This window comes from Salvia splendens, chromosome 5, assembly GCF_004379255.2.
Source record: "Salvia splendens isolate huo1 chromosome 5, SspV2, whole genome shotgun sequence".
Classification (NCBI taxonomy): Eukaryota; Viridiplantae; Streptophyta; class Magnoliopsida; order Lamiales; family Lamiaceae; genus Salvia; species Salvia splendens.
In genome coordinates, this window is record NC_056036.1 from 10,753,342 (window position 1) to 10,765,530 (window position 12,189).

The 12,189-nt window shown below is 41.7% G+C and overlaps 2 protein-coding genes across 3 annotated transcripts; one reads left to right on the top strand and one right to left on the bottom strand.

Moving 5' to 3' along the window:
- Nucleotides 1–3,715: 3,715 nt before the first annotated feature.
- Nucleotides 3,716–5,991, bottom strand: LOC121803783. The gene is made up of 4 exons (XM_042203390.1): nt 5,515–5,991; nt 5,270–5,443; nt 5,062–5,175; nt 3,716–4,954 (listed from the first exon to the last, which is right to left on the bottom strand). Exons 1-4 carry the CDS (start codon nt 5,989–5,991, stop codon nt 3,716–3,718), a joined length of 2,004 nt encoding a protein of 667 aa, XP_042059324.1.
- Nucleotides 5,992–7,230: 1,239 nt separating this feature from the next.
- LOC121804596 (auxin response factor 2B-like) lies at nt 7,231–12,189 on the top strand. Of its 2 annotated transcripts, XR_006051180.1 has the most exons (16): nt 7,231–7,508; nt 7,594–7,709; nt 7,977–8,072; nt 8,145–8,201; nt 8,306–8,461; nt 8,550–8,634; nt 8,791–8,881; nt 8,962–9,126; nt 9,370–9,489; nt 9,576–9,651; nt 9,762–9,933; nt 10,048–10,988; nt 11,073–11,263; nt 11,381–11,560; nt 11,722–11,906; nt 12,005–12,189. XR_006051180.1 is itself a non-coding variant. In XM_042204201.1 (15 exons), the coding sequence occupies exons 1-14, from the start codon at nt 7,430–7,432 to the stop codon at nt 11,544–11,546; spliced, it is 2,511 nt and encodes an 836-aa protein (XP_042060135.1). In that variant the 5' UTR covers nt 7,231–7,429; the 3' UTR covers nt 11,547–11,560; nt 11,722–12,189. The 2 variants fall into 2 exon arrangements, 1 of the variants encoding a protein (XP_042060135.1); XM_042204201.1 differs by having other exon boundaries at nt 11,722–12,189.

Below are 12,189 nucleotides of genomic sequence, written 5' to 3' on the forward strand. Positions count from 1 at the left end.
ACCTTCTCATCAAGAACCCTTTTTTCCTTCTGATCTTTCTGCTTCGTTTCCAAAGCCGATGCGAGCCCTTGCTGTGTCAACATTGCTCACATCTTTATTCTCTATAGTCCGAAATCGTTGTTGCCGGTGAATTTTTCAGCCTCAAGACGCGCTGCCATCTTCAAGAATCACGACGAAACCCTACTTCAATTTTCAGCTCAGAATTTTGGGAAAAAACAACAATCGTATCCCACAGACGACACCAATTGTGATGAACAAGAATTGAAAGCAAGAAATCTGAAGAACACAAGATCAAGGAAATGAAATCTTATTCAATTTTGGGAGAGAGAAAAAGGGATTACAGATGATGTAGAATACAATGAGTCTTCTGTTAGCTAACTCATATCTTAGCTACTCAACTAAAATCTAACGGCTAAGATTATATCATCTCACTAATCTACATCTAACGGCTCAGATCAGTCCACACAGTCCATGCATCGATCCTTCACACCAGCAAACCAATGAGCTCGATTAAGCTCAACAATAGATGCTACAATCAATCGCTTAACAGGTTTTAGTTCGGTTTAGGCAAAAAACGAACCGAAACCCGAATGCTCACTCCTAGATACTGTCAACCAATCCAAAGGTCCGACCCGCTAAACTACTCGTAGTCGTAAATCACTATACAGAATCAACAGTAGAAGCGGACATCAAGTGACACGAAACTGAACCCCTTCACAAAATCCGCACCTGCTACAGCCCCCGCCGGCGCACCGTGTAACTGGCCGGAATATTCCACCATTTGCCCTATTTCTACCATCAACCTTTAATCTATCTCCGGCGCTCACGTATCTCAAATTCAATTGATAGCGAAGGGAGACGACGTTGCTAGGATGGAAATCGATCAGGATTCATCCTCCCCAGATCAAATTAGTAACCCTAAATTCTCTATCAATGGTGGTTCCCTCTCCTTCTGTACGGATCAGTTCATCTATGTGTGTGTGGATTAGATTTCTTATTTTAGCTGTGAATTTCGCAATGCTGCAGCTATTGAAATCGGCACAAATGCAGCACGGATTGCGCTCCAGTGATTACGCTCGATACAGGTTTTGTTAAGCCGTGTTTGTTTGAAATTCAGCTTACTCATGCAATGTACTTATTGGGGATCTGCTGTTTGGCTGGGAGGAAGGTTTCTGAGCATTATGGGAATTGAGATTGATGTTATCACTGAGATATATTGAATTTTGAATTTGATTTTTCAGGAGGTACTGCACTGCACGCTTGCGAAGATTGTGCAAGTCCTTGAAATTCACCCATGGCCGTGGAAAATATTCCAAGAGAGTTATATCGTCATCTACTGTTACTGAAGTCAGGTACTACTTTGTAAATGCATTTCATTTATATTTTTAGTATCAACGAACTGGTTAATTCCTGAACCTATGGTCCTCTTGCGTGTCCTTGGCAGAATAGACAACCGTTCTTGTATAGACGGATGCACTCCACTTCGAGGCGGACTACTTGCGGTTGAGCTTCCGGGGGCTTCAAGGTCGAACCAATTTCCTGCCTCGGGTCCTTCGTCTTGGACAATCATGTTGTGCAAGATTATGCACGTATACATGATGTCGACCATGCTCTCCATGAACCACGTACTAGTCGGAGGTTTGATAATGTTGAAGCGCGCTTGGAGAACCCCGAACGCCCGCTCCACATCCTTCCGAGAAGCATCCTGCTTCTGCGCCAAAAGTGTATGCTTTGCGTTCACAGGCCTAGTGCACGTCTTCACGAAGGTTGACCACTTCGGGTAGATGCCGTCGGCAAGATAGTACCCCATTTTATAGCGCCGGTTGTTAGCGGTGAAGTTGATGGCCGGCGCTTTACCATCCAAAACTTCAGCGAAGAGGTCGAATTGGTGGAGCACGTTTATGTCGTTGTTCGAGCCGGGGACCCTGAAGTACGCATGCCAGATCCATAGCCGGTAGTCGGCAACGGCCTCGAGTATAACGGTGGGGTGGGTGCCTTTGTGGCCGCTCGTGTACGACCCCCTCCACGCCACCGGGCAATTCTTCCATTGCCAGTGCATGCAGTCGACGCTGCCAAGCATCCCAGGGAATCCATGCACTTCTTCGTGAAGGCGGAGCATGAACTGGCAATCTGTCGTGCTTGGCTTCCGGAGAAATTCGTCGGTGAAGGCTGCCCGGAAGCCTTTGCAGAATTGGAGCAAGCACATTCTCCCAGTGTTGTCTCCAATGTGGAGATATTCGTCGAACACATCCGCCGTTTGTCCAGTCGCAAGCTGCGGATTGCTGCAGTACATTTCTGCAGCATCATGTGGCTGGGACGGCCGACGGCATTGAACCTTTCATGGAAGAACTCTTCCCAGGCCGCCAATATATTTGCGATGTGGAGAAATAGCGGTCGCCGCAAGCGGAAACTACGACGGAAATATGTATCTCCCCACACCGGGTTATCACATAAGTAGTCGCGGACTAACATTGTGGCGGCTTCCTCCCGGTTACGATGGATGTAAGTCCGGGAGCGTCTTTGGGGCGGCGCGGCTTCCTCCGCTTCCCGGCGTTGATCTTCTTCAAGTGATTCTTCCATTATTTGACGCATTTACTCATATGGATCCATGAGATCGAGTAAATTTGGGGGAAGAATAAAAGAGAGATGATTTGAGATGAAAATTGGAGAGGAAATGGAGATGATTTGGGAAGAATAGATGTGTAGTTGTGTGTGAAATGAGGATGAATTATGAGTATTTATAGAGTAAAAAAATAAAAAATAAAAAAAATTGGAAAACGGCTAGAAAACGGTAATATTACCGTTTTCCACTTTTAAAATTTTTTTTTATTTCGAATTTTTTTTAGAGTGAACTACAAAAGTAGTACCTAGAAAATGGGGTTTGCACATTTTTAGTACCCAACGTTTAGAAAATCACATTTTCAGTCAAAAAGTTTCATAAATTCCAAATTTAGTCACGATTTTTACTATTATATCCTTCAGCCCTTAAAGGGTGACTTTGTCATTTTACAGTGATTTGATATCTGCATGTGTCAGCTGCAGACTGACATACTTTTTGCAGACCCTTTTGTTTATTAAATATTTTTACTTTTTTCTAATGTTTCACACACATACATAAATATATGGGTTTGGGGAGTGAGTTAGAGAAGAAGGCTATTTTCATTTTCATTTTCACTTTAATGTCGTCGTCGAATTCAACCAATTTGTAGAAGAAGAGTGGTTGCACATGGCTGAGGTTCGAGTATGAGAGACGTAGGTGTCGAGAAAGGGCAGCTCTAAAAATCATCGCTGATGTGAGGAAGGAGTCTTACGGGATGCTGTATTTTGTTTGCGAGAAGAAAGGTAGGGAAGGTGAATGTCTGTTCTTCAAATGGTGCTGGCCGAGGGCATATACATCTTCGCCGAGAAATAGTTCAGTTGAAGAACGACCGAACGACGCAGACAGTAAAAATGGTCATAATCTTAGATCTGGATCTGGATTTGGATTTGGATTTGGTTATATCTCCATTGTAGTAGCTTGTTTTGCTTTGTTTTTTGGCTTCATCGCCTTTTGCATTAGTTTGCATAGATTTGGTTAGATTAATGATTGATTTGTAGTTTTGAGCATTGTGGTAGTTTTGGTCATCACCTTTTTAATGTTTCTAAACTCTAAATCTATAATTTTTCTGTTTATTCAAGTAATATAAACACATAAGAGCACAAATTTGTTGTACTTTCAAACTTTTGAAATAGAACCAAATTCGTGATAATGTTGAAAAACACCTGATTTGTAATTCAATAGGCAAGCACCAAATTTGTGATTTTCAAAGTTTGGACCCGTACTCCCTTCATCCCTATTGCTCTCGTAGAGTATCTCAACTGTTGAGTCAGGATGTGTCCTTAGAAGTTCTCTTTTGTAATCAAAAAGTCTGCCGTACTGCCGGCCCGTCTTACCATATATGCCTTCTAGTGCTGCTTCTCGAGCCCGATAAGCTGTCATCCTACTTAGCAGAACACCGAACTGCCCATCAACACATTGGCGTATCACTTGTATTGGAATATGTGGATTTGCTTTGATCTTCTCCATGAATTGTTCACCCAACCACTTTGCACTAATCCACTTATTCTTTTGTATCTCAGTGCATGTATGAGCATGCTCTTTGTGTACCTTCTTCAATATGTAGTCTTCAGTGTTGTATGCACTATTCTTAGCCAAAGAAACAAACCATTTGCATCCATTTCCCTTGCATCTAGCCCTCAATTTAGTTTTGTCATTCCTATGTAGTTCCATTGGTCTCCTCGACATAACTGCATACTGGCGGAGCACATCGCGGAAGAAGTTTCGGCTTTTAAATACATCTCCTACATTCCAGGTAGGACATTCTCCGGTGAACGTAAATATGGCGTATAATGCTAAGTTCTCATCTCTTTCCTCATCAGAAGCCGAGTTATCATGTAGTGGACAATGCAAATAATCTTGCAGAAGTTCTGCCTCATAAGGATCAACAATTTGCATCGTCTCTGCTGGCCTTCTTCCTTGTTTCTTTTGTTTTTGTTGTCGGGTTGTACCCTCACAAACTTGAGTGGCGGATGTCTCTTCTTGGTTACCTACACCTCTCTTTGGGAGATCATGGAATTCTTCACCATCACAAACTTCATTTTCAACAACTTCAAGAACTGATTCCCCATCTAGATTACCTTCACACGCTTCATTCACAGACGCCCATCCACCACATCCACTTGGAATTTGATTTTCTTGCTGAAAAATGTCATCAAAGTATGACGAGAACAGCTGCTCATCACGACACATCTCGTACAAAGAAATAAATTCATCCACCTCATCATCAACGTCGTCATTGCGTAAAGGGCAGTTTGTAAGAAGTTCATCCAGACATGGTATATAGACATCCTTTTGTAGAACAACTATTCCTTTCCCATTATCGCGTGGTGTTGGACATGCTCGAGCATCCGTAGTCTGCACATGTCATCAATGACAATGAAAGCTTAATAAAACAAAAATATTTATAAAAAACATCCTAAGTAGAAATAGCATTATTATCATGTCTACATATGTCCACTTACCTCATTATCATGCTCTATACCCACTGTGCTACCTCCGTCGCAGTGTACAGCATCACCATGTACAATATCACATTGTACAACACCAACTTGTGCAATATCACCATCCATCATAGTCTGTACAAATCATCCATCACACCTCATATGTCAAAGTACACCAAATATCTCAATTGAAGTACACAAACTATGTAGAAATATCAAAACAGATTACCTCTTTATCATGAGGCACGTCCACTTCAATACCCTCATCAACTTGTACACATGCACCATCTGCAACCATTGCAATACCACCAACACCTCCAACACATTCTTCACTACTTACACCTGCATTCAACGCACATTCTGCATTTGCCATCCCTTTATCTACATTTAATGCACAATTAACCTGTAAATATAACATCAATGTTATGAATTTTGAATAATGTAACAAGTTGTTATGGAAAATAAAGAATGTACCTCAACCGCAACAGTTTTTGAAGCTTCGACATCCTCTCTGTTAGTTTTTTCCTTATAGTCTGCAAGACATTTTACCATGTACTCTTCAAATTCAATATCCCTTTCATACCATCCAATCAACCGTCTTTCAGGTTTTCTAGGTTTACTTTGCTTTCGAGATTTCGGTTTCGGCTTACGGATCACAGGCTCGGCCTCTTCTAACTCTTCAATGACTACACCAGAAGGTACCTTCCACAACTTTTCAAACGCACGCCGTTTCTTCCGCAAAATTGCATCAGAAACAGTCACCTCTATTGCATATACGTGTACCATTTTCGTATATGTTGTTGCCACGGACAAGAACCTTGCCAAATGCATCTCATCGGTTATAAGACGCAGAGGGAGTCCCATTTCAGTCCCCTTACACTGGTCCTCATTTTTCGGATCACAATACACAAAGGCGCAAATGAGCTTCATTCCGTGGCCCAAATCGACCATCATAGACAATAGGTCTAATAGTTTAAAATTAATTGCAATAATCCACGTAATTCAGATCGCCACTGACATACAAGTTATCCTCTTTGTGGAAAGCACCCCATGGTGCAAGACAATGCTAAACAATTTCGGGTTTTCAGCCGTGTTAAAAAAAATTACTAAGGCAAATAAAATTATAAAGATTATAAATTTATGAATACAAAATTTTCGCATGAAGCTATATCCCTAAACTCTTGCTCTCATTAGTAATTAATATAAAACATTAAAAATAGAGTGAACAAATCAAAGATAAAGACAACACAATCTAATAAGGAGTGACACCCATAATCAACAAACCGTATTCATATTCGGTGTGGAAGATATCTATGTGTGGACCACGTATCTTCCATTCCTCCTCATCATCCAAAACGATCACCTCAGGTTCGGTCGTTGCTCTGCCCTGAGAATGTGGCGTGCAGCTCGGCTCCGACTCCTCTCGTTTTCTTTTATCACCACTTTTCTTCTTCGGCAGGCATTTCTACAACCACCGAAGCTGGAAATTTTGAAGAATTTCAAACCCTCCGACTGTGAGAAATATCAAACGGCGTTATTCCAAACCCTTTTTGATGCAGAATAAGAGATATGAGAGATAAAGAAAACGTGAGAGTGAGCGAGACTTTCAAATTTCAACTGCAATGTTTTAGTGTGGGTGTAGCTTTACGTATGTCAATTCCAAGAGAGAGAATGAAAACCCTTCAACTTCCCTGCCTGCCGCCATATGTCTATTCCAAGAAAAAGTTGGCTGCCACATGCGGATATCAAATCACTGTAAAATGACAAAGGCACCCTTTAAGGGCTGAAGGATATAATAGTAAAAATCGTGACTAAATTTGGGATTTATGAAACTTTTTGATTGAAAATGTGATTTTCTAAACGTCGGGTACTAAAAATGTGTAAACCCCATTTTCTAGGTACTACTTTTGTAGTTCACTCTTTTTTAAAAAAAATGATTTATTGCGTCAACGTGACGAATCCCACTCACGGGCCGGCGAGTGGTCGTCAGCCTGGGAGTGCGCCACGTTGCGGGAGCGAGTGGCGAGCCGTCCCATGCCGTGTCTCGGCGTGACGGGCGATCCGACGAGACGATGACGGGACGAGACGCTGCAACGCGTCCCGCCACCGTTCCATCACGGAGTAACGAGATTCGGGCCACCCGCGTAACACGTTGCGGGTGGCCTTACAACGCCCTAGTTGTCTTGAAGCCCGTGACCAATCTCCCTCTCTCTAGTTTCTATCTCATCAACTATTACTTCACAGTGTAGCCCACACCTTTTGAGCTTCCTTGCTTCACGATATCCTGATTGCTAGCCTATAATTCTCCGGATTTTTGCCTTTTCCGCTTCTCTTCCGGTGGAATATTTATTTATATTGTTTTATCAACTGAGAGATCTGGCTTGGAATTATGGCCCCTGAACTAATGGATTCTTCTGAGGTTTTGATCAAAGGGTACAACGACGCCGGCGCTTCCGACTCCGGGAGAGGTAACTCTGGATGTATTATTGTCGATTTTGATGGCGTATAGCTCGTGTTTGTTGCCTTTCTGAATTCTCTCTTTCGTTTTGGCAGTGGATGCTGAGAAAGCGTTGTACACAGAGCTGTGGAAGGCGTGCGCCGGCCCGCTGGTGACGGTGCCGCGCGAAAATGAACTTGTTTTCTACTTCCCACAGGGGCACATAGAACAGGTTCCCTCCCTTTTGTTCTGTTTCTATTTTTTATTTTATTTTTAATTTGGGTAATTGGCTAGGTCGAGGGGTCTTGCAGCTTTAGTTGATTTAATTTAGACTTAATTTTTAGTTATTGAGTTTCACATGTGAAATTAATTAGGTCGAATCATATTTGAGGGGTTGTTGAATATGGGTTTCCTTTTTTTCTTTTGTTAGCTTTTCCTAATCGGAAAGGTATTTATTTATTTAGCTCTCTGCTCATAGTTTGGGGGTTCTTGGTTGTAGGTGGAGGCATCCACTAATCAGAGCTCGGACCAGCAGATGCCAGTGTACAATCTTCCTCCTAAGATCCTTTGCCGAGTGGTTAATGTCCAGTTGAAGGTACTCTATAAATTGTTTTATGGCTCTTGTGATTCATGACTTACTATGATCTTGTGCTTGGTTGGTGATTAGGCCGAAGCAGATACAGATGAAGTGTTTGCTCAGATTACCTTGATGCCTGAAACTGATGTAAGCTGATCTGTGTTGCATAATGTACATGCTATGTATTTCCATATTTTAGTTTTAATGTCCCGCGTGTTATTTTGTACTACTAATTAGATTTTCTGTTGCAGCAAGATGAAAATGTAGAGAGGAAAGAACCACCTCCTCCTCCTGCGCCACACTTCCGTGTCTTTTCTTTTTGTAAAACTCTTACTGCATCAGATACAAGCACTCATGGTGGATTCTCAGTGCTCAGACGGCATGCAGATGAATGTTTGCCACCACTGGTTAGGATGACGCCTCCTAAACTCAGTGAAGTTCACTTCCTGGGGATCTTTTTTACTGCTAGTTATAAGGTTTTGTCTTCTATGATAGGACATGTCACGGCAACCTCCAACCCGGGAGTTAGTGGCCAAAGATTTGCATGGACAAGAGTGGCGGTTCAGGCATATATTTCGTGGTACATAAATTATCTACTAAACTAAGTTCACAGTTAAAGCAAGACGGACAACTGAATGCAACCTGTGCTATAAGTTCACTGATATAACTTTCACTTTGGAGTGGAAAATGTTCACTTGTGTAGGGCAATGCACTAATTTTGGTTCTGAAATTTCAGGTCAACCACGCAGGCACCTTCTTCAGAGTGGTTGGAGTGTCTTTGTTAGTTCAAAGAGGCTGGTTGCTGGGGATGCCTTCATATTTTTGAGGTTTGATGCTGCTCTAGATATTGCTGTATAATGATTTTACTAATGTATACATAATCTAAAAATGAGTGCTGAACTTGTAGAGGAGAGGATGGAGAGCTACGTGCTGGAGTTAGGCGTGCCATGAGACAACAGGGTAATGTTCCATCATCTGTCATATCTAGCCACAGCATGCATCTTGGCGTCCTAGCAACAGCTTGGCATGCTATTCAGACCAATACTATGTTCACCGTTTATTACAAGCCCAGGTATGTGACATGATTCATGATTGACTTGTGTCTCTTGTATCTTGGTCAATTAGCCCATTCATGTCTCTGCTGTTTTTGAAGCAGCTGAGGGTTTCTGTCTTCTGTCTTGTTTTCCTTTTTAATGTTAGGTTATCTTATCTATCTCATTCACCTTTGTCAAGTGTCGATTAAATGTTGAATTCTTGTGTGTGGTCAGTATGGATGCTAACCTATGTCCTTATGATGTCTTGTTATCTGTTACAGGACAAGCCCAGCTGAATTTATTGTTCCATATGATCAATACATGGACTCTATTAAAAAAAATTATTCAATAGGAATGAGATTTAAAATGAGATTCGAAGGTGAAGAAGCTCCAGAACAGAGGTAGGGAGCATGCTAGCATGTTGTGACATCAACAAAGAATTCAATGAGCCTTGAGTGAAATTTTTATTCCGATGTTAACTGCGTAGGTTTACTGGAACTATTGTTGGTACCGAGGATGCAGATCCAAATAGGTGGCAAGAGTCTAAATGGAGATGCCTTAAGGTATATTATGTTCCCTCTAATGATGACTAGGATTCAAGACTCCTGCTATCCCTTTATTAATGTTTTCAACCTATCATTCTGTTAAGTTTATTGCATTTTTCTTTGTTAAGGTGCGGTGGGATGAAACTTCAGCAATTGTTCGACCTGAGAGAGTTTCACCCTGGAAAATTGAACAAACACTTTCTCCTCCTGCATTGAATCATGTTCCAGTGCCCAAACCAAAAAGGCCTCGATCAAGTGCCCTACTCTCATCTTCTGATTCCTCTGTGCTTACTAGGGAAGGTCTGTTTTTTTTCTCTGTTTTCTCTCTGCTGGAGGAACTTCTGTTAGAGCTATATAATGTTATTATCAGCTGTTGAGTGGATCTCTTACCCAATCTACTGTGGTGCAATACAGGTCCTACAAAGTTGAATGCAGACCCTGCACCTGTTAACAATGGATTCCCACTGGTCTTGCAAGGTGAAGAATCTTTGACCTTGAGAGGGACTCTCTCTGAGAATAATGAGTTGGGCTCCTCTGAAAAGTCATCTGTGTGGAAGCCCTCACTGGAAGACGAGAAGATTGATGTTTCTGCTTCAAGAAGATACGGAGTAGATAACTGGTCGCCTTTAGGGTGCTCCGAGTCATCATTTACAGATTTGTTATCAGGATTTGGTTTGAAAACTAATGTGTCCCGTGATCTCAGTATGCCTCTTGGCAATCAAGAAAATTCTAAGAGACAAACACAAGAGTGCAATGCAAACTTTAGCTTAATGGGGAATATTTGGTCTCTGATGCCTTCTGGCCTCTCACTTAATCTGATGGATTCTAGTATGAAGAATCATGTACAGGGCACTGACGCTTCTTATCTTGATCGTGGGGGTGGTAGACATGGAGCCTTTGGAGACTTTTCCATGATTAGTGATCCTAGAGGTGACAATCAGGGATCAAACTGGTCGATGCCTCCACCCGTTTCAACATACCTTCAGGTGGGGCCTTCTCAGCCAAGAGAGTTGATGCCAAAGCCTGTATTTGCAGAGCAACATGGTGCTATGAAGCCAAAGGAAGGGGACTGCAAGCTCTTTGGTATTCCCCTCATAAGTAAATTTTCATCATTGGAGCCAGAAATGTCAAATAGAAATGTGCTAAACTCATCTGGTTTTACTCAAAATTCGGGCCATTCTCGTCATTTCTCTGCATTTGAATTAGATCAAAGGTCAGATCAATCAAAGGGATTGAAAGTGGGAGATCATGGAGTTTCTGCCAGTGATCAAGAGAATCAATTCCAATTCCTCCATCCTTCAGTGCCAGAGAGAGAAACGATAGGCCATTCTGGTTCAACAAGGAGTTGCACCAAGGTTTTCATCTGGAGCTTGATATTTTCTGTTTGGAGGAATGCTTATTTATACATTCCTCTTTTTCTGACAGCCTTGTGATTTCAGGTTCAAAAGCAGGGGTCCGCCCTTGGTAGGTCTGTGGATCTGGCCAAATTCAACAACTATGATGAATTGATCTCTGAGTTGGACAATCTCTTCGAATTTAAGGGTGAACTCAAGGCTAGGAACAAGAATTGGCTAGTTGTCTACACTGATGATGAGGATGACATGATGCTTGTTGGAGATGATCCTTGGGCGTAAGATATTACCTTGAACATTTCAAAGAATTTAAATGTCTTTAGAATGCTGATTTCACTATAATTCCTTCTATAATCATCGCATGCTCATATTTTCTGGTATCTCCTTGAAAACAGGGAATTTTGTTGCATGGTCCGCAAGCTCTTAATCCTTACAAAAGAGGAAATGCTAAGTATGAAGCCAGAGACCTTAAACTCAAAAGGAGAGGTCACTTCATCAATCGCCTATGGTGTAGATGCTAATGTCCCGAGTTCTCCATCATTGAGCCCAGATGACTGCTAGTTGTCTCTATCCAGGTACTGCTTTTTCCATCATGTCAGTCCGCATGTGTTCAAGAACATGATGCTCCTATGTATTTTCGTTGTCTATTTTTGTTCTATTATTGATGAATTTCTCATTCTCTGTAAATATGTAATTTGGAGAGCACTTTAATTTTAGCTGCTATGCTATCTCACAGGTGTGTTCAAGCATGGTCTGGCTGTATAATCCATCTGACCATTGAATTTTGGGAACATTGAATGGTGAGAAGCGAATGGTGTCCCTTCAGCGTGACGACCAGATTGCTCTTATATATAGATGCACCTAAGAATTTGCAGTTTTGGATCCGTTTTGACATAATCTGCTTGACATTATCTAAGAATGGTATGTGCCACCAGATATTCAACCTCTGTAAATAGGCACCAGTTGCAAAATCCCCAGCATGCATCATGCAGAAGAATAGTGTGGGTTTGTTCCTGCAGGATGCATGGTTTAATGTCTAGGAGTATATAGTGTGTTGCTGGCATTAGTATAAATCGGGTTGGCCTGTGAGGTACATATTATATCTGCACTCATGTACAGGTAAGTAGTTTGTGATTTGTTTATAATCTGGAGGATGTTAAAAGTTTCTGAGGTATTGGTCATACTATGTTTTAATTTCTGGCTA